This window comes from Anarrhichthys ocellatus, unplaced genomic scaffold (genome assembly GCF_004355925.1).
Source record: "Anarrhichthys ocellatus isolate YVR2014 unplaced genomic scaffold, GSC_Weel_1.0 scaffold610, whole genome shotgun sequence".
NCBI classification, from domain to species: Eukaryota; Metazoa; Chordata; class Actinopteri; order Perciformes; family Anarhichadidae; genus Anarrhichthys; species Anarrhichthys ocellatus.
The window spans coordinates 1-24,879 of record NW_022280584.1 but is presented as its reverse complement, the minus strand read 5'-3'; the positions used below and the strand labels follow the sequence as shown (position 1 = coordinate 24,879).

General features: G+C 43.1%; 5 protein-coding genes across 5 annotated transcripts; 1 reads left to right on the top strand and 4 right to left on the bottom strand.

Moving 5' to 3' along the window:
• Window positions 1–235: 235 nt before the first annotated feature.
• Window positions 236–3,615, bottom strand: LOC116376789 (oocyte zinc finger protein XlCOF22-like). The gene is made up of 3 exons (XM_031838267.1): window positions 3,265–3,615; window positions 2,555–2,806; window positions 236–1,959 (listed from the first exon to the last, which is right to left on the bottom strand). The coding sequence occupies exons 1-3, from the start codon at window positions 3,461–3,463 to the stop codon at window positions 725–727; spliced, it is 1,686 nt and encodes a 561-aa protein (XP_031694127.1). The 5' UTR covers window positions 3,464–3,615; the 3' UTR covers window positions 236–724.
• Window positions 3,616–3,966: 351 nt separating this feature from the next.
• Window positions 3,967–6,725, top strand: LOC116376788 (protein inturned-like). The gene has a single exon (XM_031838266.1). The coding sequence runs from the start codon at window positions 4,180–4,182 to the stop codon at window positions 6,106–6,108; it is 1,929 nt and encodes a 642-aa protein (XP_031694126.1). The 5' UTR covers window positions 3,967–4,179; the 3' UTR covers window positions 6,109–6,725.
• A 243-nt stretch (window positions 6,726–6,968) lies between these two features.
• LOC116376791 (zinc finger protein 473 homolog) lies at window positions 6,969–13,276 on the bottom strand. Its single transcript, XM_031838268.1, has 4 exons — window positions 13,138–13,276; window positions 9,367–9,603; window positions 8,482–8,739; window positions 6,969–7,926 (listed from the first exon to the last, which is right to left on the bottom strand). The coding sequence occupies exons 2-4, from the start codon at window positions 9,563–9,565 to the stop codon at window positions 7,265–7,267; spliced, it is 1,119 nt and encodes a 372-aa protein (XP_031694128.1). The 5' UTR covers window positions 9,566–9,603; window positions 13,138–13,276; the 3' UTR covers window positions 6,969–7,264.
• Window positions 10,951–13,147, bottom strand: LOC116376792 (zinc finger protein 436-like). The gene is made up of 2 exons (XM_031838269.1): window positions 12,901–13,147; window positions 10,951–12,027 (listed from the first exon to the last, which is right to left on the bottom strand). Exons 1-2 carry the CDS (start codon window positions 13,097–13,099, stop codon window positions 11,198–11,200), a joined length of 1,029 nt encoding a protein of 342 aa, XP_031694129.1. The 5' UTR covers window positions 13,100–13,147; the 3' UTR covers window positions 10,951–11,197.
• Window positions 13,277–14,001: 725 nt separating the features above from the next.
• Window positions 14,002–23,170, bottom strand: lgalslb (lectin, galactoside-binding-like b). Its single transcript, XM_031838265.1, has 5 exons — window positions 22,819–23,170; window positions 22,160–22,255; window positions 21,990–22,078; window positions 20,842–21,028; window positions 14,002–18,421 (listed from the first exon to the last, which is right to left on the bottom strand). Exons 1-5 carry the CDS (start codon window positions 22,849–22,851, stop codon window positions 18,278–18,280), a joined length of 549 nt encoding a protein of 182 aa, XP_031694125.1. The 5' UTR covers window positions 22,852–23,170; the 3' UTR covers window positions 14,002–18,277.
• Window positions 23,171–24,879: the final 1,709 nt, after the last annotated feature.

Below are 24,879 nucleotides of genomic sequence, written 5' to 3'. Positions count from 1 at the left end.
ACGGAGCTTTAACCGGCTTATAACGTTACCGGTAAATGTGGAGGACGAGACACGCTTTAATAGGAAATAAACTCCACGGGAACTTAAGTCGTACGTCGTTTTTTAAGTTCATTAATACTTCCGGTACAACGTCATGACGCACAGGGTTAGTTCTCAGCAGCGCCCCCTGCCGGCCTGGATGGCTCTGTTTTTAGGCTGCTGTTCAAAAAACTGACACCGTATTAAAAAACAACTTTTATTTTTTTATTTTCATTTACAACAAAACAATTAATATTTAAATGTGAACAATGGAAAGACAGCTCGTTTCAGGACAAACTGAACATTTTTTCCCCCATTTTGAACACTTGAACTTGTTATAACTTAAAAAGCACTCAAATAATACTTAAGTAGCTACCAGGTCAGAACAGAACAGATAAACCTGAAGGATGTTGATAATCAAAGAAATTTAATTCACATCTAACCTCTGAAGACACCACCTGTCATGTGTAACTGCAGTGATGTTAAAGCCAAACAAGTTTATTTGCTTCTCCACCATAAATAAAAGAAAAGAAAGAAATGACTCCAGATGAAGCAGTCAAATCATAAATGACACAATCCAACATTTTAATTGTTTCCTCAAAAACTGGTGAATATAGTTTCTTACTTGGCTAAAAGAGAGAAGATTTTAGTTCAAACAGGTCATTCCTAGACACTGATTTGCCCATTTTAGATCAAATATTTGGTCTCATTCTGACGTTTTTTCCTCTTTTAACTGCTGTACTTGCAGTTTCTGTGTGAAATGTTCGACAAGTTGTGCAGCGAGGTTGTTGGTGCTGTTGTTGTCTTGCGTCCCTGTGCAGCACTTGGCGTGCCGGACCCGGCTACTTCCGCTGGTGAACCCGTTCCCACATTTCTCACAAGGATACGGTTTCTCTCCGGCGTGCTCCCTCATGTGAATAATACACGTCGCACTCCGAGTGAATCTTTTGCCGCAGAAGTCGCAAGCAAAGGGCTTTTCTCCGGTGTGAACTCTGGCGTGTTGGATGAGCAGGTGCTTTCGTTTGAACGCCTGGTTGCACACGAAGCATTTGAAGGCCTTCCCTCTTTTGGGAACCTCGTCCCTGTTCCTGAGCTGCGGCGTGGCTGTGCAACAGTTGATGTGCCTGTTTCGGGAAAAGAATTTCCCGCAATTCTTACAGAAATACGGCTTCTCTCCCGTGTGCTGCCTCATGTGAGAGATTCGATTACAGTCCTGAGAGAAAGCTTTGCCGCAGAAGTCGCAGCTGAAGGTTTTTTCGCCCGTGTGAGTTCTCATATGCCGAACGAGCTGCTGCTTGTGTCTGAATTCCTTGTTGCATTCAAAGCACTTTAAAAACTCGTCTACGTTCCTCTTTTCTGGTTTGATTTTGCACTCGTTCTGCATTTTGCCGTATTTTGAATGATCGCTTGGTTTCTCTCCAGTATGGTGCTTCATGTGGACATTACGACCTGAGTTCTGAGCGAATGTTTTGTCACAGTAGTCACAGCTGAAGGGCTTTTCACCAGTGTGAATCCTTGTGTGTATGACCATCCGGTACCTTTGTTCAAACTCCTTGTTGCACTGCAGGCATTTAAAGGCTCTGTGTCCTTTGTGACTCATGGCTACGTGTTTGATAAGAAAAGAGTCCTTCCTAAAATGGTTACCGCAGAAACGGCAAGACTTGTCGTCCCTCCCAGGCTGCTCCAGAGCAGCGCTCCGACTCTGACGAGCCGACAATGAACCATCTATTGCGTTCCATTCGACGTCGATGGAAGGCGGGAGCAGCTCATAGTTAGTGTCTGGTTCTGAATCAGGATGTCCGACTTCATCCTCGTTGGAAGTATCAGCCTCCATGTCTGGACTGATGCACCTCTCCACCGGCTCCTCTTTGATCTGGGTCTTGATTTCCTCCACATTGTTAAGACAGTCTGGCTGCTGTGAAGGAAAAATCTCCTCTGTGTCTAAAAAACAAACAGAAGACACACGTTATAATCTGTTAAATAACTTGTGATATCTTACACAAATATATTTGTACATGTGCAAGTAAGGTGTGTTTCAGTCAGATGTTTTCAATGAGCTGAAGGTTGAGGATCAACTTTGTTTTTAAAGCCATCACAGTTTCATTGGTGTTAATAAATTAATGCATAACTAAATATACAGTAATATACATTATTCTGAAATGGACCATTTTGCATTATGAGTACTTTTCACTTTGGTACTTTCAGTATAATTTGACGCCAATACTTTTAAGACTTTCAATGCATGACTTTTACTTGTAACATGCATTTTAATACTGTTGTATTGCTACTTTAAGGAACTACATGTGAGATTCAGAAGATATACTTTGCCTCTCAAAATGGCGACGGTGTAGCAGGCAGCTAGATAACGGTGTTAATCTGAGGAGGAACCAAAATACCTTTTGGTGAATCGTAGGATGATTACTATGAATTCTAGCTCCTTTGTTTAGTAATATGAACAGCTAACACAACCTGAACCTGCAGCAATTTGTGGCCTAATAATTAATGAAGTAATTTGTTCATCATACATGACACAAACCTGCTCTGAATGGTGTTTCTGCAGCTTTTAAAATGGCCAGCGGCTTGATGAGCTGTTTCAGACGGTTCATTTCTCTCTTGATTGCAGCATTATTGACAACCTCCGTGCCTTTTGAGATGCACACGTCCACCGGCTCCTCTTTGACCAGTGGGGGCTGCTGGATCTTTGCTTCGTCCAGAACGGGAACCTCTTCCACCATAATCCCATATTGCTGCAATGACGGAGGCAGTCCCTCAAAGACTGGCTGGTTATCTAAAAGGACAGAGAGGACACATGTTATATATAACCTGTTTAAATAATCCAGTAATATCTAAACATTAATGTAATAACAATAAAAATCATAGCCGGAACCCCGCAGGGCTGTGTGCTTAGCCCCCTGTATTTATAATAAGTGGGCGTGGTAGTCGTGACGTCATCCACAATATAACACGACGGACACGGAAGTTCTATTTAGTTTCCTTTAATTTCGTCTTTTAGTGCTTTTATTTGAAAAAGTTGTTTTTCAATTTTCCGTATATTCTATTGTCTTTACAATTTCTCCACATATGTTCTGTGTTTAGTTTATATCAATTTATATTATATATATATATATAATATATAATATATATTATATATTATATATAATATATAGCAATATATATATATATAATATATAGCAATATATATATATATAGCAACTGGCTAACGTTCCTTTAACGATTACACGTTACCTGCTTTGTTTAAAATTACTTCCGGCTTTAAAACGGTCAGCTGCTCGATCTGCTCCTTCAGCTGGAGGATTTCTCTCTTGGAGCGGACAGCTCCTTCCTCGTACTCCTCTATCGTCTTCTCAACGAGTCCAAAGATCTCCTCCACGGCCGCTTCCAGTCGCTCGTTGACCCGCAGTCTGAGCAGCCGCGTGCAGGACATCACGGAGCTTTAACCGGCTTATAACGTTACCGGTAAATGTGGAGGACGAGACATACACACACTCTTTAAAAAAATAGAAATCTCCTACGGAACTGAAAGTCGTAACTAAGCCATAACACTCTTTGGCGGCAACCGTTGGTCTATGCATGGCACTTTTTTTTACGTTAGTTAACACTTCCGGGCTCTACGTCATGACGCACAGGGCTCATTTTCACCAGTGCCCACTTCCGGTCAGGATGGCTCCGTTTTTCTGATAATGTGCAAAACAAAAATGACGTTTCTTACTACAATGAGAATGCTGCTTGGTTTCTGTATAAAGGTTGATACTTATGTAACCAATTGTGTTGAGTTACGTTAAGAGCTCTCTAGGAAACAGTGTTCCAGTGTATATGTCTGGTGCTTTTATTGTGAAGGATGAAACGGAAGAAGGAAGAGAGGAAAAAGGTTCTAGTGAAGTGTGTGAGAAGACTATAAAGTTGCTGCCACCTTGGTGCAGACTACGGAGCCCCGTGTTTATTATTTTATTACTATTATAAAGTATAAGTGCAACATAACCCTCGGCTACACATGTAAGCTGTGATGTTGAGTTACAATAAGAGCTCTCTAGGAAGCAGTGTTCAAGTGTGTTGTATCTTGCAGGTTCCTCAACACCTCTGTCTGACAGCGGAGGCCTGCTGGAAGCTCTGCTGGGGGGAGAGGACACAGCCGAACTTCAGATGTCCATGGGACACATCCCACACGTTGTCATGTACCTCTCACTTAAACTGGACTCCGCGTCACCGCAGGAAGAGGAGGAGATCTTGTACCAGTACCCCGTGTCTGAGGCCTCCGGCCAGCTGAAAGGAGTGAGGGGCATCTTCCTTACTTTGTGTGACATGCTGGAGAATGTCACAGGAGGGCCAATACTCAGTTCTTCTCTCCTGCTTGGGAAACAGCTGGTTCATGTGGGCTACTGGAAGGAAAGCAGCAACCTGTTGGTCATCGGTCTTCCTGCTGAGAGGGTTCCACTGTTGTATTTGCAGACGGTGGTGGGAGACGTAGTCCGGACTCTAAAGGTCATGTACGGCTCCTTAGACAATGCGTTCTGTAAAGTGGACCATGCACCCAGGTTGGACCACTTCTTCTGCCTGTTCTTCCAGCAGCTCATCCAGCCGTCTCGCTTGAGGGATGGCTCCTCAGCGCCGACCCCCAATGTCTCAGGGACCCTTTTTCTTGACGGACTGCCGGCGGTCCGATGGCTGACGCTGCCTCCGGAAATCAAGATGGAGGTGGATACTGTTCTCTCTGATTTTGAGTCTTCTGATTTTGGAGAAATGTCCGAGGACTTTTGTGGCCTGAGGCGTCTGTATGTAATTCTTGGCTCCTGTTTGTTCTACAAGTCCTACCTGATTGCCAACCACCTGCCTAAAGAGGAGCTGCTGGATGTGAGCCTGTACTGCCAGCACTACTGCCTGCTGGCGTCTGAGCCGCGGGTGGGTCAGCTGGTCATCTGGAGGGAGGTGTTTCCCCAACAGAGCGCTAACAGCAGCAGCACAGTGCCGGGCTACAGCCAGCCTCAAGGACGTCACTTCCTCCTCATAGTGGGATTGAGGCACTTCATGCAGTGTGTGCTGTTGGAGGCAGGTGGCTGTGCTTCTCCAGCTTTGGGCTCTACAGGACCCGATTGTGTTTACGTAGATCAGGTGAAGGCTGCCCTGCTGCAACTGGAGGTGTTGGAAGCAGGTATTGAGGAGCGTCTCAATGCTCCACCTGCTCCTTGCCTGTCCTGTGCTGACTGGTTCCTCCCTGCTGCCACAGCCCGCGACCGCCTGGACAGCCTGGCCTCTTCCTCCCCCGTCTTCAGCAAGCTAGCAGTGGCTGTCAAAGGCTCCGCCTCCGGGTCCAGAGGCCATAGCCTGTTTGGGGAGAAGGCCCGGAGGTCCAGCCCCCAGAGGAGCCTGTCTGACAGTGGGAGTGAGGGACAGATGGATGCTGGGTCAGGGTCTGTTTCATCAATGGCTCCAGGCCTCAGTCCACATTCCACCCCAGACTCAGGGAGGAAGCTGGGGGGGCGTCGAGACTCGCTGGGATCTGGAGGGTCTCATGGGAGTGGAGGTCTCTTCAAGATTCCCAGAATGAAGCACCCAAACCCATTCTACCTAGGCACCCTGAAGAAGACCCTGACTGAAAGGGAGACAGAAGAGATGTACAACACCATGAAACTGACTTCAGGTGCAGAGAACACCTTGTTCCACTATGTCTTGATGGAAACAGTTCAGGGGATCTTCATCGCTCCGACTCACAGAGAGGTGGCTCAGCTCAGCGGCTCCATCCACCCACAGCTCATCCGCAACTTCCACCACTGCTGCCTCTCCATACGGGCCGCATTCCAGCAGAGCCTGCCGGCCAGGGACCGTCAGGCTGTAGACCGGCCTCAGGGCGGCGGTTGGGGTCTGGGTCCCGTGAAGGAACACGGGGTCCTGTTTCAGTGTAAACCGGAGAACTGGACCGACCAGAGGAAGCCTGCTCCCACCATGACTTACTGGGTTATAGGACGGATGTTGCTCGAGCCCATCCCTCAGGAGTTCTACGTGTGTTTCCATGACTCGGTGGCAGAGGTTCCTGTAGAGATGGCCTTCAGACTCTCCTTTGGCCTGGCCTTGTGATTACGACATCTGATACAACTGACTCGAGGGGAACCGGGACTCATCTGTGGCATTGTTAGTCCTCTGGTCCTCCACGCACCGGAGCAGGTTGTTTATTATGATCGACGGATTGCTACGGCCTGCTGGTTCTTCAAGTAGCCTCCCAGCTCCTCACCACCAAGCTCCTTCGCTGCAGGATGAGGGGTCACCAGAGGAGGACTGTGGGGTGGAGGAGCCACGGGTCACTGGGACTGGTTTGGTTACGGGCACCAGTGAACCACAACAGACTGTCTCGTTCAAAGAGTTGTGAGACAACCAGCATATTTAAAGGACTTTGTCACACATCGCTAACTGATTTGTGAGTGATAAGTGTGAATATGTCCATTAACATCTTTATATGCACGGTGTGTCCAAACACTCTGGGGTATCAGCTGTGTCTGGTGTCTATTGGGATTAGTGGGGCATATTTTCTGGAGGATGTATAATATTTACTGTTCAATCTTGTGTTATGAAGACATGTTACTGGGGTTGGAAAATGTGTTTCTTGCATTTAGAATGTTTGGAAACGGGGATGTTTCTTTATGGAGGAGGGGAGGTACGTCAGCTGTTCAGTTGAGTTACATTTCTGTTGAGTAGTTAAAAGGAGAATAAAGTTGCTGCCACCTTGGTGCAGACTACGGAGCCCCGTGTTTATTATTTTATTACTATTATAACCCTCGGCTACACTTATTTAATTTATGGTTTGTCTAAATAACAAACTGAAAATAACTTCCAACAACTTTGAAGTGGTTTGATCTCGTTATATAAAACACTACAATTATACTTAAGTAGCAACAAAGAAATAAACCGAAAGGATTTTAATAATCTCTTTGCTTTTAGTGAGATAAACACACATTACATTCACATCTAACTTCTGAAGACAAACTCAATCATCTGCAACTACAACGATGTTAAAGCCAAACAGTTTATTTGCTTCTCCAAATATGAAAAAAACAAAAACACTCCAGATGAAACAGTAAAAATCATAACTGAAACAGTCCAATATTTCAACTGATGAATATAGTTTCTTATCCAGCAAAAATAAAAATCTACAAAATTGAAAAAACGCATTTCTTTTGTGAGAGACTGTAGCTGAAACATTCCTAAATCCTGGGATGCATGTTTCTCTCCCTCAGCTTCAGCTCCACAGCTCTGCCACGTGTTGTGCGTTGCCTTTCCTTTGTGTTCCTACGCACAACAATAAATGACTGTGACTGGGAAATCTCTTTCCACATTTCCTACAAAGATACGGTTCCTCTCCGGTGTGCCGTCTCATGTGAGCGAGACGATTGCAGTTCTGAGTGAATGTTTTGTCACAGAAATCACACGTGAAGGGCTTCTCCCCCGTGTGAACCCTCGCATGCTGAACTAGAACGTACCTTTGTTCAAACTCCTTCTTGCACTCCAGGCATTTGAAGGCTTTGTGTCCTTTGTGACTCTTGGCTACGTGTCTGATAAGAAAAGAGTCCTTCACAAAACTTGCACCACAAAAACGGCAAGACTTGTCTTCCCTCCCAGGCTGCTCCAGTCCCACAAAGACTTGGACTCTGCGACTCCGACGGGCCGAAAATGTACCATCTCTTTCGTTCACGCTCACAGTCTCAGCCGTGGAAGGCGGGAACAGCTCATAGTTAGTGTCTGGTTCTGAGTCAGGATGTCCGACTCCATCCTCGTTGGAAGTATCAGCCTCCGTGTCTGGACTGATGCACCTCTCCACCTGCTCCTCTTTGATCTGGGTCTTGATTTCCTCCACATTGTTAAGACAGTCTGGCTGCTGTGAAGGAAAAATCTCCTCTGTGTCTAAAAAACAAGCAGAAGACACACGTTATAATCTGTTAAATAACTTGTGATATCTTACACAAATATATTTGTACATGTGCAAGTAAGGTGTGTTTCAGTCAGATGTTTTCAATGATGTGAGGTTGTCACATGAAGTTTGGTGGTACGATACCAGCTGATCAGTGGTGGAACGTTACCAAGTACATTTACTTCAGTACAATTTTCAGGTACTTGAGGATTCCTATTTTATGTTACTTTACATTGTACTTTTTACTCCATTGCATGAATTTGACAGCTTTAGTTACTTTGCAGGTTAAACCGTCAGTACATAACGTAATTAAAATGAGGTCCACCGTTACCATCTACAACAGATAAAGTGAACACGTTAAAGTACCAAAAGTCTTTTATTTTACTGGATTATAATTATTCATGCATTAAGTATATTTATGCATTTTCCACCAATCTAAACATATCCTTTAGGTGTCTTAGAATGCTAAATATCTCCTACGAACTAACACTTCTAGCTCCTGTATCTGTGGCCTTTTCCTTCATTCATTCATCATAAATGACACAAACCTGTTTTGAATGCTGTTACTTCAGCTTTTAAAACGGCCAGCAGCTCGATGTGCTGCTTCAGATGGTTGATTTCTTTCTTGACTTCCACATTGTTGGAAGTATCAGCCTCCATGTCTGGACTCGTGCACTTCTCCACCGGCTCCTCTTTGACCCGTACGTGCTCCTGGATCTTCATTTCATCCAGAACGGGAATCTCTTCCACCTTAATTTCATATTGCTGCAACGAAGGAGGCCGTTTCTTTGAGACCAGCTGGGTGTCTAAAGGACAGAGAGGATGTTAAATAAGCCAGTTATATACTTGTATTGTTCTACAACTGATGACTGTAAATTTAGATCGAGTACGGACGTTTCTTTGGAGCAGGTGGCCAGGTATTAACACAATGCACCTATAAAGAATGCAACCATGCCAAGTTCTGGTTAACTACTCTGAACAAGAAATATAAACACTATTGTTTTTGCTTCTTATTTCTTCACTAAAAGAGAGCCAAGACTTTTTTCTTTGCACAAAAATGTTCAAAATCTTCTTAGTGAGCACAAAAAAAAAAGTGTTTTCTGTAGCCCCAGTCATGTGGAACCCTAAAGAAGGTCACCCCAAGATAGTACGACACAGTTTTAAAGTGGCCTTTTATTGTGACGAGCCCCAGCACACCTGTGCAATAATCACCCTGATATGCCACACCTGTAGCGATGGCGCAAGTGGTCACAAACACACATCATAATCAATTTTAAAAGCAGACATTTTGAGACAAATTGGTCTTTTGTGTGCATAGAAAGTGTTTATATAGTGTGTGATTAACTTTGTATTTTCTTGTGAATATAATTAAAAATTGTCAATACATTTTCTGTGTGTAACCGGCTAACGTTGCTTTAACGGTTACACGTTACCTGCTCGGAGTAAAACGACTTCGGGTTTTAAAACGGTCAGCTGCTCGATCTGCTCCTTCAGCTGGAGGATTTCTCTCTTGGAGCGGACAGCTCCTTCCTCGTACTCCTCTATCGTCTTCTCAACGAGTCCAAAGATCTCCTCCACGGCCGCTTCCAGTCGCTCGTTGACCCGCAGTCTGAGCAGCCGCGTGCAGGACATCACGGAGCTTTAACCGGCTTATAACGTTACCGGTAAATGTCGAGGACGAGACTCTTTGACTGCCGGTTAAACTGCCCGCTTAGTTCAGCAACATAAGCGAACCGAACGTTAGTACTTCCGGTTGAACGTCATGACGCAACGGGTGAATTTTCAGTAACGTGAACTAACCGAACGATGTTAGTTTAAATGTCTACTGACAATTTGTGAAATTGTACATTGTGCAATTGTTGGATAAAAAAATAAAATAAAATAAAAATGAAGCTAACTGAACGTTAGTACTTCGGGTTTAACGTCATGACACACAGGGTGAATTTCCAAGGCAAACAAAAATTGATTGGTATAACCTTTATTTTGAAAAAGAAAAATTATGAAATAACATTGTACGTTTTTATTTTCCTTCTTAACATGATTTTTTATGGACAAACCCTGAGAAACACCTTAAAGCAGTTTGAGGGTTGATTTTTAAATCCTGGATGAAATGAACTTGGGCAGTGCACTCTTATTTTGAAATAAATGAGTAGGTGTGTAGGTGTGTTGAGATCATGATCTCATTTTACGTGTTCCTGCGTTGTTGCTAGTGTCATTTTCTACATTGTGCTCCACAATGTTTCCACGTTTCCATCACTGTAACAGTCTGCGTGTGATGATGTTGGTGTATGATTGGTGAGATTCTCTCCACAGCAAGACACCTTTAAGTGATGGTGAAGAGTGATCTTAAGCTATGACAATGAAACCCTACTAGTATCTCTTAAAAGCAGATTTAATTGCATCAGCAATGCAGTCAATCATTTCAAATTCCTCATTTTACATCAAATGAAATGCTTTATGTTCTGGCTTTATTGGTGCCTTTAATAAGGCACAATGCACTGTGCTTCCTAAAAACAAAACAAAGTACAGACTTGGTTGTGTCTGTATTGTCTTATTTCATCATGCTCTGTATGTTTCTTGGCGTCAACTTCTATAAAAACACAGAGACCTAGCTTTCATGTTGTAAATATGCATCCAAGACGAAGCTACGAAAATGGCGAACACAGCGCCGAAAAAACCCTCAAAAATGGCGAGGCATAGCGGAAAGCAGATGGGCCAACTTTAATGTTGTTTACAAACCGTAATCAACAAATCTTACTTGTTGTACCTTTAAGTTGGGATCTTCTATTTGAGTTTATACCCATTTTTCCAAACTAAATCCATTTTTCTGTTTACATGCTTTTATTTGTATTTTACAAATTATATTTCATCATTTATAAGTAAGTTTTCATTATGAAAATGTGATTATCACAGATCATGGTGATTTTTAGAATATCCTGTATGTTCTCATCCTGTATTTGAAAATGACTTCCTGTCTGTGGTTCAGTCAAACATCTGAGGATGGAATGAGTGGAGCTGTAGGTCATTTGATTTATTTCTTAACCACAAACAGCACATAAAATAGCAATTTGCTCATAATTAATTGCTCAAATCAAAACTGACAGCCCAGAAATTAATAACTCAATAACTTATTCAGCTACATTTCAACTAATTAACAAATACATTGCTTTCATGAGAGATTGTAGCTGAAACAAAAACTGGTAGAATACATGATTGTACATTTTATGAACATTTGTGTCTCATTCTGACGTTTCTCTCACATCTTTAAGGGTTTTCCTCTTCTAACTCCGGTCCTTGCAGTTTCTCACTCATGTGCCGTTTCCATGACTCGTGGACCTCCATGTGCACCTTCAGGCTCGAATCCGTCTGGAAATATCGGCCACATGTTAAGCAGTGAAAATCGCTCGTGCTTTTGTTTTGTGTCCCTCTGCAAAACCTCAAGTGGCTGCTGATGGCAAAACTCTTGCTGCATTTATTACAAAAATATGGTTTCTCTCCAGTGTGGACCCTCATGTGGACAATACGACTCGAGTTCTGAGCGAATGTTTTGTCACAGTAATCACAGCTGAAGGGCTTTTCACCGGTGTGAATCCTCGCATGCTGAATTACATGGTACCTTTGTTCAAACTCCTTCTTGCACTCCAGGCATTTAAAGGCTTTGTGGCCTTTGTGGCTCTTGGCTACATGTCTGATAAGAAAAGAGTCCTTCCTAAAATTCTTGCCACAAAAACGGCAAGACTTGTCTCCTCTCGGAGGCTGCTCCAGTCCCACAAAGACCTCGACGCTGCGACTCTGACGGGACGAGGAAGAACCACCTCTCTCGTTCCATTCGTCGTCGATGCCTTCGCTCACAGTCTCAGCCGTTGAAGGCGGGAGCAGCTCACAGTTGGTATCTGGTTCTGAATCAGGATGTCCGACTTCATCCTCGTTGGAAGTATCAGCCTCCATGTCTGGACTGATGCACCTCTCCACCTGCTCCTCTTTGATCTGTGGGTGCTCCTGGATCTCCGTTTCCTCCAGAACCAGAATCTTTTCCATCTTAATGTCACGTAGCTGCAATGAACGAGCCAGTTCCTCAGAGACCGGCTCGGAGTCTAAAGGACAAGGAAGACATGTTATAACCTGGTAAATAATCCAGTGACATCTAACACAAACACACCACCATCACCAGCCGGGTTAGTGACCAGCCCTTTGCCAAGATAATCCATCCATCTGACAGGTGTGGCACGTCAAGACGCTGATTAAACAGCATGATTATTTCCTCAGGTGGACTGGCCACAATATAAAATGTGTGATTTTACATTTAAAAAGACATTAATTAGGATTTCACATGACATGGGCTACATAAATAAAAAAATGTTGGTCACAGATACCCTACAGAAACAGTCAGTATCTGGTGTGACCGCCATTTGCCTCATGCAGTGCAGCACATCTCTTTCTCATAGACTTGTGTAATAATCATGCTGTTTGATCAGGTGGATGGTGTTCACAAACATGGGTGTAACATTTAGAGTCAAACAGACCATAAAGCATCCCCTGCTTTATGGTCTGTTTGACTCAAAATGGACCTTAATTTACTAAATGAACATCATGCTGTATTGAAGAAGATGTTTACTGAGGTAATAAATCAAGAGAGAAGTAGAGTCATTTTCTCATAGACTTCTATACAACCAGAGGAGTCGCCCCCTGCTGGTCAGTAGAGAGAATGCAAGTTTTAAAGACACTTCCGCATCGGCTTCACTCGGCAGAACCCGGATGTTACCGCCTGATCTGGCCAAAACGTGAAGAAAAAAACCCACCACAACCATCACAGTTAAATTCATGTTCTTAAATTGTCATGTTTCCTCAAATGACTTATAGCTAAAAATCTTTGTCACAAAGTTGTGAACAATGTGGGCTGTTGTTCAACACTCGACGGCTAACGCGACCTAGCAACTGGCTAACGTTCCACTAACGGTTACACGTACCTGCTCGGTTTAACATGACTTCCGGCTTTAAAACGGTCAGCTGCTCGATCTGCTGCTTCAGCTGGAGGATTTCTCTCTTGGAGCGGACAGCTCCTTCCTCGTACTCCTCTATCGTCTTCTCAACGAGTCCAAAGATCTCCTCCACGGCCGCTTCCAGTCGCTCGTTGACCCGCAGTCTGAGCAGCCGCGTGCTGGACATGACGGAGCTTTAACCGGCTTATAACGTTACCGGTAAATGTGGAGGACGAGACTCACAAACACGCGTTCAAAGAGGAAATACACTTAAAGTTATTCGACAAGAAGCAGCGGAATTGACCGACATAAACGAACCGACCGTCAAATGAATGCTCCCGGTTTAACGTCATGACGCACAGGGTTCATTTTCACCAGTGCCCCCTGTCGTCCTGGAGGGTAAAGTATGAAAGGAAAACGTTTTATTTTTCATCTTTACAACAATTGATGTTCGCTATGTAACCTGTCAGCTGTTGATATTAGTAAACAGGTAGTAGTAGTTATCGTTTTTGTCGTAGTAGTAGTGGTAGTAGTTGTAGTTTTTGTAGTAGTAGTAGTAATTCCCCTATTAACGTGCACAGTGGCGGCTGGTCAATAGAGGGCGCTAGGGCGCCGCCCCACCTTGAGCCACAACAAATACAATAAAATAAATAATAACTATACAAATTGTCAATATTTGTGTTTTTGAAACATGGAATCACCCAGTAATATGTGTAAAATATGATATCTGCGGTAAATATATGCTTTTCCTGCACGTCCTCTCCGCGTGTCTGCACGTCTCAGCAGCTCTTTTTTTACTTTTTTTCCGCCAGCAAAATATTTTTTTTTTCGGGGGGTGGACTTTTAAAAAAAATTTTAGTTACCTTTTTTTTTTTTTTTTAGGCTGGCAGAAATGGGCTTCCATATATACACTATGTAACCTGTCAGTTGTTATTAGTAAACAGGTAGTAGTAGTAGTATAGTAGTTATAGTTTTTGTAGTAGTAGTAGTAATTCCCCGATTAACAACGTGCACACCCCTTAGTTTAACAGGAATGTGGCTACTTGTTCTTTTTGTTATCTGGGTGAATTTTCAGACAAAGACACTGAACACAAGAAATTTTTTTTTTTATTGGTTTGCAAAGTAGCCGTTTTTTTTTTACAAAAGCATGAGGAGGAACAAAACATTTGGAGAGGTCTCAAACTAAACACCGGTCCAGTGAACGTCGTCGTTGAGACAAAGTCACGGTGAGCTCAGGATATTTTGGGGGATTTCCATCATCGTGAGCCTCAGACTTGGTACATCCCAGATAAAAAAAAACAAAAAAACACAAGTCAAAATGAGTTAAATTACGATTCAAAGAGAGGAATCTTTGTTCAATATGTAATATTTGACCTCAGTTACTTTCATCATAAAAAAAAATCCCTTTTTCAAGATGCCTTCATATAAACAGCATAAAATAGTATGTTACCAAATACAGTAGGCATGACGTCACCACACACACAACCCTGCTGGTTATTACACCGTAAAAAACAGAAACCACACAACACATTACTTCTACTCAGAGGACATCAACGATGTTCTCATAACATGTCATGTAGGTTTTAGCACTTTTTAGGAAGTGGCGTTAAAAAGCTTAGATACTTTAGGTGTTCAAAGAATCTTCATAAATAGGTTATTAAAAGGTAAACGGGTCAAAAGGAAAATCTGCCCTTAAAAACACACGGATAGAAAAATAAAAAGAGCATGCTCGACTGGAATGAAAACTGGCATTGTAACAGCTCAGTCGATGAGGTGTGAATAACGCCAGGTACAAGCTTACATGCACAACTCAATGCTCGTAACTCAGCTTTGTATTCCTCGTTGTAAAAACGAAGCCTGCGAGGCCTCGTTTATAAAAATGTACATCCAAAGTCCAGAAGCAGGTCAACACACAGGTCACAAACGCTTTGACGCCCTCCATTTTTAACTGAGGACGGCAACGGGGGGGGCCGCTTTCATATATTATATATGAACAGTATTTCCACCTGGGTAATTATTTATAATCAGATTACAATCAGGGTGAGAATAACATTCAGTTTTAAAGGGTTAAAGAACAATTCAAATAATAGTTTAGAGGCAAGAATTGTTTCCACGTATCTTCAACGGACTTGGGATCATTAGGAGATCAGGTTTTCTAAGCACACGTACCGAAAACTTTGATTTTAAGGAAACACTAAGCAGTTATGAGTCGCTTCAGCGGACACCAACACCTTTTTCTTAAGTACTGCAGTACCACATCCAGTTCATCATGTAGCTGCAACAAACTGTGCAGAAAAATACTGACACACAGCAGGAAAACGGTCTGCCGATGGATAGTTTAACAAAACACACTCCTAGCTCAGCTCTCTCTCTCACACACACACACACACACACACACACACACACACACACCAGTCTTGAATTGTTCATCTCCTTCCCCCATAAATCCAAGCTGAGGAGCTAAAAACTTTAACTCAGGGCTGCAGCTAACGATTATTTTCTCGATTAATCGATCAGCTGTTTGGTTTATCAAATGTCAGAAAATGGTGAATCAGTGTTTCCCAAATTCCAAGATGACGTCCTCTTTTTGGGACATAAGTCGCAGACGTTCAGTTTATTTTCATAGAGTAAAGAAACCAGAACATATTTGCATTTAAGAAGCTGAAATCAAACAAATTTATTTTTTTTTCCATTAAAAAATGACCCAAACCAATTATCCAAATAGTCTGCGGTTAATTTAATTGTTGACAACTAATCGATTAATCGTTGCAGCTCTAATCTTTAACACGTCCATGAAACACACTGCTGAGTTATGGTCATACTCTCTTACATGGTGTATATTAACATTATTAAAAGGTAGCTTTACAAATGGATGGTCATCATTTAATATAAAAAACACAAAAACAGTATACAAAAGAAAACACAGCCGGTCCACATTATTACATATTATTTGTACACGTTTGCTTTGTGGCAACACTGGAGTTAGAAGCTGCGTCGCTCACTTTACTTTCTTAACTGCACCTCTCAGACCAAACTCTACTCACTTCCTGTTTGTGTCCCAAAATAAACCAGCGCTCAGAGCGACAGACGAGGAGCTGAGGGAGAAAACAAGCTCGGCTCCAGAGCAGCGGCTTTATTGCTAATAAAATCTCAGTGCATGGATGTATAAATGCATGGAAAGCCTCTGTGTTGTGCTGAATGCTGCGCACACACACACACACACAACAAAGGAAGCTTCATCAATGTGAGCAAAAGATCGCCGAGTGCCCTGCAGTGAAGTCAGTGCAACTGTGCTGCACAGATGTCATGGCTTACTCCAAATTCACAGCAGCAGAAAGCTCGTTTAGATCTGAACTGAGGTGTAAAAAGAGCCCAGTGAAACGGTCCGCTACTCTTCTACGAACGCAGCATGAAGAGCACGCGTTCACTTTGCTGTTTGATATGAACTTTAACGGATGATCGAAGCTTCTCCAACCTATAGCCTTCTAATACGTTGTAAATAATGACTTCATTCATGGTTAATAAACATTCAACTTGTGTTTTATGGATCATATGATTACAAGCCATTAATAGAAACAACTTCTGGGTTGAAAAATCCCCTTTTTGTCTTTTTGTATGCAGGAACACAGACAGTTTAAGACTTAAAAAGGGGAGAAAGTCATCAACAGGTATAACTGCAGAACTGATGTTTACCAGCATTTATAACTGAATTATTACCAAATATAAAACAAACAAAAGGATTTCTCACACCGGGAACAGCTGTTCCTACCAATGGCTTAGAACGGATCTATAAAAAGCATTAGTAAATGATTTATTATTCATTAATAAATCCATAAGTTAAATATGCAGTGAGCTTCTAACCTTTTGTTCTACTGGATGTGTGAATGCTGATACTCTAAGAGGTGTAAACAGAGACATTATACTTTTAATACTGAGAGTTTTGCTTTGCAGAAAACTTCTGCTTTGACTTTGTATTTAGCGTCCGTCTGTCTCAGTGAGGACTAAAGTGGAATGATTCAGGAAACACTTTCAGAAGCCGTCAAACACAAGACTGTAAAATAGACTAAAACAGCACCGGCCATACCAACAAAAAACTGTGACAGGAAGTAATAATTCTGTGCATTACTATATCTTCTATGCTACTATAGAAACATGAATACTATACATTCAATACACCACCAGGATCTGAAGGGCTTAGTTTTACACCTGCACACTTTGACTTGTTTCTTTTAAATGTGTTCTGAAGAGTTTCTTTTTAAGAATTAGTTGCATATTGGTTCAGTGTTTGATTCAGATGGTTTGCATGAAACTCTTTTTAAAAAGCAGTTTCTTCTCTCGTCCACCAGAGTAAACTGACATAATTCTACTTCCTGTTCAGCCACACAGGACTTTGTATCTTCAGGAGAACGGCGTCAGTGATTGCTAATACTACCGTCACACACACACACACGCACACACACGCACACACACGCGCACACACGCGCACACACGCGCACACACACGCACACACACACACACAGCACAGTACGACATCTACTCATGATGTAATCCTCATTTTGGGGGGATTTGGGTCGGTGAGACTGCAGCGTGTTGGGATAAGCCCAAGGGAGGGCAGGGGAGCGCCGAGGGAGTCGGGAGATACATCAGCACAGAGTGTAATACTGCGTTCTATTGGGATCAGAATATTGCAGTTTTAGAGGATAAAAGAAACAATAAATACAGCTAATCTGAAAGCATAAACAACCCGCAACATTTTACTTTGAAACTGTTTTATCTGATATGAAAATCATGTTTGTGGGCCCAGATTTGGATATTTTATATGACCAGCATCTCATTTTTTTGATTAATATGCATTTTCCAGTTAATCTAAAAAGGTTTTAGAAGAGTTGCAGAATTGAAACATTTAATCAGTCACCACATTTGGGAGATTGCCACCCATAAGCAACATATTAGCTGCTCAGAGTCTGATGTTTGTTCCTGAGTAACTGCTTTCCATAATTTCCTTGAGAGCACTCCACGCCTGCCTCTACCCTCGGCATCCCTCAAGGATTCAGCATGAAAAATTAATGTGCTATTAATAATCTGTGAGATCCCTGATCTGACAAAAACCTGGGGCTACAGAGAGAAAAACATTCATTCTCTCAGAAGCATCATCGTAAATAGAAAAGGAGCGAGTATAAGTGAATGAAAACGAAGCAGAAGAACTCTAACTTGTCACCGCAGGAGCCTTTTTCTCCAGTTGTTATGCTGCTGCAGTGTTGCATGATGGGTTATGGATGATGATGTAACAGGTGCACAGGTTTGTGTGTGTGGTCATGTCCTCGCTTCACACACACGGCTTGCAGAGCAGGAGGAGTGGCCGGTGTTAACCGAGCTTGGTGATCTGTAGATCTCCTTTTATCTGTACTGTGTCGATGGAGGAGAAAGATTTCACTTTGTGATAAAAGTCAAAGAGCTGGTGTCCGTCCACGAATATCCGGAACCGCAGGTGCTCGCAGTGCATCTCAATCTGCAAAAAAAATACAATATGACATTAGCACTGGAGCATCAAACTGCAATAAAGGCAGATTCATACAGGAATGAATTAGACACTCCGGGTTGTTTGCTCTCTTAGAATCAGATGAGAAGTCTGTACATTAAATATGAAGTACGACAGGTTGAGGGCAGCATAATGTGTTTACATTCCTACCAAGAGGCTACACCCACACACCTGGAGCAGGTGTTCTCATCATGGGGAGACTAAAGGACAAGCAGAGACGTGTGTCACATGCTGAGTGAGGAGCTCTCAGGCTCAATCTCAACACTCTGACTTCGATGTGCGTTCCCGTAAAGTCAGTGAGGGTTTAGTTCTGTCCCGCTGTCACATCGGCGAGTGATTGAGGTTCTCTCTCGCAGACATTTTGAGCCCTTTATGAACACTTTGTCCACATTTCTGCAGACTTTGCCCAACAATTCATAGCAATGCAACGTTAAACACGGGGTTACCAGGAGAGGCCGACGACGTTAAAAAATAAAATAAAAAAATGTAAACAAAGAGGACGGCACATGTGTGTTCAGCCTGGTATATTTGACTTACTCAGAAACATTAAGGATCAAAGATGGGAGAGTGTTTTAACTTTCACCAAACCACCAAAACGCTGTCTGATAAATAAGCTAAAAGTGATTCTTAGTGCAGCTGCTCACTGTGAACCTCAACAAACAGGCAACAGAGAGAAACACCAAAGAAAACAAACTTCTAGGTGTGATGTCACTTCCTGAGGCAGATTGTCCGTCCGGCTGTGAAACCACGTCCGTCCACATGCCACAGAACTCATCTGCATGACAGCCGTTAATCTGCAGAGTCACGACCTGCTCGGCCACGCTCCCACCACAACACAACGACGCGCTATCAGAGAGCTGACGTTGCATAACGAGACACAGGGATCAACTCTAAAAACAAGCCAAAGATGGTCACTGCTGTGTCTTTGCTGTCGGTGAGTTCACGTCGGATATTTTTAGGTCGAACACTATACGAGTTATTCATGAGCATTTTCAGAATTATTAGAGCGGACACGTCCTCAGGTCTTATGAGAGTTACTCATCATGCATGTGCTGCTGCTGCTCAACCCCGACACACAAACAGCTGATGACCCTGATGCAGCACACAGACGAGAGGCAGCCTGTATTTACAGCAGATAGATGGGATGTAGCAGCTTTAACATGTTCCAGTTTGTCTCTTAGTTCTTCACTGCGAGACAACGTGCAATCTATCCGTCTTATTGCTTGTAAAGTATTCGACAGGATTTTAAAAAGAGAACAACTTCAACAACCCAAAAACACTTCACCAATGTTGACAACAAGGAAGCAACAAACCACCAACAAGCTATGTGAGATCATTACAGAAACAAAATCGGTCCCATAATAAATGCTGTAGAACAAAAGTTGGAACCAGCGTACGGTTCAGCATTCTAAGGCCTCGATCACAGCGAGACGCGTAGCTCGAGACCACAGGCTGTATTAAGAAGTGGACGTAGTCATCGTGATGTCATCCATTGGTTTGTGGACGTTATGAAGCCTTGAATTTGTTAATGTTGGCATCGCCATCTTGGAATACAGTCGTCGCGGAGGAGTGGAATCGATACAGTATTGCAATATCTTGCGTGGAAATATTGTATTGATACATGTACCCCAAGTATTGAACTATTAATATTGGACATACAAATAAAATAAAATTGCTTTTTCAGTCCACTTTAGTCCGTCTGCTCGACTGACAAACTCACCGTGCTGCAATAAAAATGATTAAAGAAAGAAAACTTTCTTATTAGACAAAACAGATGTTGGCAAACTGCATAATTTGCAGGTAATATATCGCAACAGATATTATTGCTACACTCTGCATATCGCAAAATGTTTTAAACTCACAATAAGATGGTATTGTGGGTCTTCACACCGCTTTTGTTTTAACGCCGTATTTGGTCCTTTGCTGACTGATTTGTTTGCACTGCTTTAATGTTAAATGTGTCACAATTGGTCTCAAAACAACCACATAAAAACACTTTGTCCTTCTGACGTGGACGTACAACAAACAAGATTTTCTTTTCAAGCATTTGAGGGTAGATTTCCTTTTTAGACTTCTCATCTCATGTTAATCTGGTTTAGATAATACGGTTTAACTGGAGGTTTATTGCCAACTCATCTGATCGTCTAATCACGTCGGCTGCTCTTGTTGTAAGAGCAAGCTCACGGAATTAAAGAAATAATGATCCAAAGGAAATAAGATCCGTTGTGTAAGAGAAACCCTCACTGTAGCCATGACAAGGAAGAACAGAGGCAGAGCAGAGGATGCTCGAGCTAAAAGAGAGCATCCCACAATCTTCATAAAAGCACTCGTGTTCCAACAAGAAACCAGCAAAAAGAACCTGCACATGAATACAAAAAAGGGATCTTTACCCTAAAAGGCTGATCGGGGATGAAGGGAAAGTAGTCGGTGGACGCCTCCTCCACCGTCCACTTCCCAGAGATGCGGGCGCTGCGCAGGAACTGGCGGTCGGTGAAGCGGGCGGTGAGCTTCAGGGCCACGTCGTGAGGAGTCCCCTCCTTCTCAGAGTCTCTGCCGCAGGTCAGGCTCACGTCAAAGCTGAGGGAGGGGAGGGTGGAACAAGAAGAGGTCAGACAGGCAGCATACGAGTCCAGCGACTAATCTGGGATAAGTCAAATACATAATTCTGCTGCTGCTGCGTAAGAGCAAACACATTGTGTGTTAATTATGCATAATCCCTGCTGCTGCTGCTATTGTTTAGGTTTTACCCCCTGCAGCTTCGCCTTCTTTGTGTGAGTGTGTAGACATGTTAACCAAACTATAATACATTATATTTGTATAGTGCTTTAAAATAAGCAATTGCAATATGAACAAAAGAGATGACATTTTAAGTTTTAAGAGCAGTTTTTTAAAGTGGTGAGTGACGGAGAATGTCTGAGGTAATGGGGGCGAGAGTTCCAGAGGGAGGGGGCAGGTCCCCCCAGGTCCGATGCTTGGACAGAGTAGGTGGGGGGGGCATTGGTGGATCTGAGGTTGCAGGTGGGAGCGCGTCGGTGCAGGAGGTCCGAAATTTATGAAGGGGTTCAGGGTTGTGAAGGAGAATCTTGAACTGGATTCTTTGCTGTATGTGGAGGTTTTAAAGGACTTGGGGGGGGCAGCTATAAGCAACAAAGGGAAGCCGTTTCTGGAGCGGTTCTCCCTCAGCCACGTGAACTTTGGCATGAAAACCGGTGCCAGCAGCAGCTTCTCAACACGATGAGGTCATGGAGAGGTTCCATCTAAGTTTGACACAAGTTTCCATGAAGACCAGAGGACACACCCAAAACAAGTCTGCTCCACTGGGTCCTTTTCACCCCCTTTCTTTTCCCTCCCTGCTGGTTCTTGGGGCACACCCTGTCTCTGCATACTTAAGAAGCCACCATGGCTGCCCACGCACTGGCTAAGAACAAAAAAAAAAAGCTTATCTCTTTGAAAAATAAATGTGTTTAAAACATGTTGAGGTGAACAGGCTCTCCAGATAAGGAGTGCGTGCATGCATTGTTTAGTGGTGTTATCTTACCTGTCTGGCTCCAGGTCGACAATGCCCATCACTAGGATCTTCTTTCCTGGCCGCAGGCCGCCCCGGATGCGCCCGCTGAACGGCACCGTCTGCGTAAAAAGAAGTGAATATATATTACCGATGAATCAAAAACAAAATACAACTTGTATATGCAGACAGTTCTTTCATACCAGCAGACGAGATAAATCCTTGTCAGGTGAGATGAGGCCGGGGTTCCCCAGCGAGTCGTTCAGGGTGTCATCCTCCACGTTCTTCAACACTGGTGACTAAAAGAACAAACAAAGCATGCACGCTGTCATTTATGAGGTAGATTTAGGATATTAAACTGGTTTGATTTGAGGTGAAACAGCACGAGGCTGCAGGCCTGTTTATTGATAAACACACTCAGTGTGTGGCCTTCCCTTCCCCAACAATGACGAGGTGGCAGCAGACCTGTCATCGTTTCTGTCGTGTGCCATGTGAAAGTCTAAATTATCCCCAATAAATTGCACATTTTACGCATTTTATCTGCTCTGTGATGGCCCGGTTGAGCGGCCTATGTGAGCGCGCACACACGCACACACGCACACACACACACACACACACAGACACAAACACCGCCGATACATTTCACCTCCAACATATTGGATTTCCCTCAACATGAAAGACGAGCCGCCTCGCGAATGTAAAAAAAAAAAATGCTCTGCGCGCGGCGCTCCGCACTTTACAAATAAGCACCGGATTAAAAAGACACCCACGGTGCGCTAATACATCAAATCCGGCATGCACGCACGGGGGGAAATAAACACGAACACGCGTAACGCGCGTAAAAGCTCCCAAAAATACTCACTATTCCGTCCTTTCCCGCTGCCTGCACCGCCATCTTGAGCAGAAGAGCATAGGATGCTTATTATCGGTACAGAGAGGCAGTGCTGCCGGGACCGGAGAGCGTGGTGTGTCCGCGTCGTGGCGCTGACTCAGGAGGATATTCCTGTTCTCCTGCTGCTGGTTCCTGGGTCTCTCTCTCTCTCAGCCGGCCAACAGGACGTCTCTCTGAAAATGGGTGGATATCTGCTGACGTGTGCTTTTATAATAATTACGGACTAAAAAGCTTAATCCCCGTCTGTTGGAGACGGCTCTTTGGACTCCTTATTAATATTATATATGGGAACAAAACATCCATTTTATAATATAATTATATTGAATGAGCGTCAGACTGCTGCACTCGCGTGTCCTGAATTGAGGTTAAATGTGACACCACTCAATACTTTTGAATGATTAAAACCTCTGAGGCTATAAACGGCTATAAATAGACCAGTTTCTGCTCAGTTTGATTGCTTTTCATTGAATTAAGTGCAAACTGATTTTGCACAAATACTCCCTCCTCTTTCTGTCTTTGTCTGTGCATGCAAACACACACACCCCCTCTCTCTCTCTCTCTCTCTCTCTCTATCTATATATAGATATATATTGATATAGATATATAGATAACGGTGTGTGTGTCTTTTTAGTTTACTGGTGCAGTGGCGGCTGGTCAATAGAGGGCGCTAGGGCGCCGCTCCACCTTGAGCCACAACAAATAAAATAAAATAAATAATAATAATAATAAACTATACAAATTGTATATTGCGCTGGAGAAACTGCCCCAAAGAGGCGGGGCTATGAAGCAGTTTAGCCAATTGCTGGTTAAAGATATCAATGTGTGACATACAATTTAGCCAGGCGAGTACGCGCAGCGCCAGCGCGAGCACTGCAGGAAGTGATCCTCGCTTAAACCGGAAGTTGTTGAGGAGCGAGGAAATGAGGAAATGAGGATAATAATCCCGTTTTAAACATCCATCCTCAGTGATTAAAGCCTCGGCTTGTTCTGCAGTGATGAGTCTCTTGTTTTGTGCTTCCATCTTGTGGCTTATTTAGGAACCACACCACAATATCAAAGCTTGTTCTGAAAATAATAATTTCCACATAACGTATTCATGAATCTCTGCAGAGTTTTGATGGGAGAAGAATTGCCAGCCACGCCTGTGGTGGAATGGTGGGACAGTCTTCCCAAGATGAACCAGCATGAAACATCTTCACACGCTCAGGTTCAACTGAACGAGACCCTGAGCCGACACAACACTGAAGGCGAGGGGCTCAATGAGAGGGTATCAGTCTCATGGAGAAGATACCGGAGCCTCCGCGCTCGCACCCCCAGACTCTCAAACAGCTTCGTCCAAACTCTCTCCCTCCTCTCTTTAACACTCCCCATGCCCCACTGCTGCTAAATACAGATTGATAGGTTTTTGTTTTTTCTCTCTTATTATATATATATTGTCTCAATGTTTTTTTAATCTATTGCACTGTATTCACTTTATATGTTTATATGTTGGACTAGAGAGAAACGTCTTTTCAACTCCCTTGTATGTCCAGTACATTGTGGAATTGACAATAAAGCAAACTTTGAACTTTGAACATCACTGTGTTATCTTATAGAACATCATATCTTTTATAGTTGATTTCACGTCCTTGATTGTTTCTCCACCTCAAATAAGCAAGTGTAATAAAATAAAAGTCCAACTGAAAAGACAATAAAAGATAACACAAAGTGAATTTATATCACCCGTTTGGCTAATTATTTATTTTTAATTAAAGAAAAATCGGATGCTGAACCTCTCTCTCCCTCTCTCTCTCCCTCTCTCTCTCTCTCTCTCTCTCTCTCTCTCTCTCTCCCTCTGTCTCTTTCTCTCTCTCCCTCTCTCCCTCTGTCTCTCTCTCTCTCCCTCTGTCTCTTTCTCTCTCTCCCTCTCTCCCTCTGTCTCTCTCTCTCTCTCTCTCTCTCTCTCCCTCTCTCTCTCTCTCTCTCTCTCTCTCTCTCTCTCTCTCTCTCTCTCTCTCTCTCTCTCTCTCTCTCTCTCTCTCTCTCTCTCTC

Bases quoted from the DNA above. Each gene is read 5' to 3' on its own strand.
- LOC116376789 (XM_031838267.1), bottom strand. From the start codon at position 3,463: ATGTCCTGCACGCGGCTGCTCAGACTGCGGGTCAACGAGCGACTGGAA. The intron at 2,807-3,264 runs GTAACGTGTAAT...CTGTCCTTTTAG, and splicing joins AGTAATTTTAAACAAAGCAG to ATAACCAGCCAGTCTTTGAG. The intron at 1,960-2,554 runs GTTTGTGTCATG...TTTGTTTTTTAG, and splicing joins AGAAACACCATTCAGAGCAG to ACACAGAGGAGATTTTTCCT.
- LOC116376788 (XM_031838266.1), top strand. From the start codon at position 4,180: ATGTCCATGGGACACATCCCACACGTTGTCATGTACCTCTCACTTAAA.
- LOC116376791 (XM_031838268.1), bottom strand. From the start codon at position 9,565: ATGTCCTGCACGCGGCTGCTCAGACTGCGGGTCAACGAGCGACTGGAA. The intron at 8,740-9,366 runs GTAACGTGTAAC...TCTGTCCTTTAG, and splicing joins AGTCGTTTTACTCCGAGCAG to ACACCCAGCTGGTCTCAAAG. The intron at 7,927-8,481 runs GTTTGTGTCATT...CTTGTTTTTTAG, and splicing joins AGTAACAGCATTCAAAACAG to ACACAGAGGAGATTTTTCCT.
- LOC116376792 (XM_031838269.1), bottom strand. From the start codon at position 13,099: ATGTCCAGCACGCGGCTGCTCAGACTGCGGGTCAACGAGCGACTGGAA. The intron at 12,028-12,900 runs GTACGTGTAACC...CTTGTCCTTTAG, and splicing joins AGTCATGTTAAACCGAGCAG to ACTCCGAGCCGGTCTCTGAG.
- lgalslb (XM_031838265.1), bottom strand. From the start codon at position 22,851: ATGGCGGTGCAGGCAGCGGGAAAGGACGGAATA. The intron at 22,079-22,159 runs GTATGAAAGAAC...CTTTTTACGCAG, and splicing joins AGGATTTATCTCGTCTGCTG to ACGGTGCCGTTCAGCGGGCG. The intron at 18,422-20,841 runs GTAAAGATCCCT...TTTTTTTTGCAG, and splicing joins TCCCCGATCAGCCTTTTAGG to ATTGAGATGCACTGCGAGCA.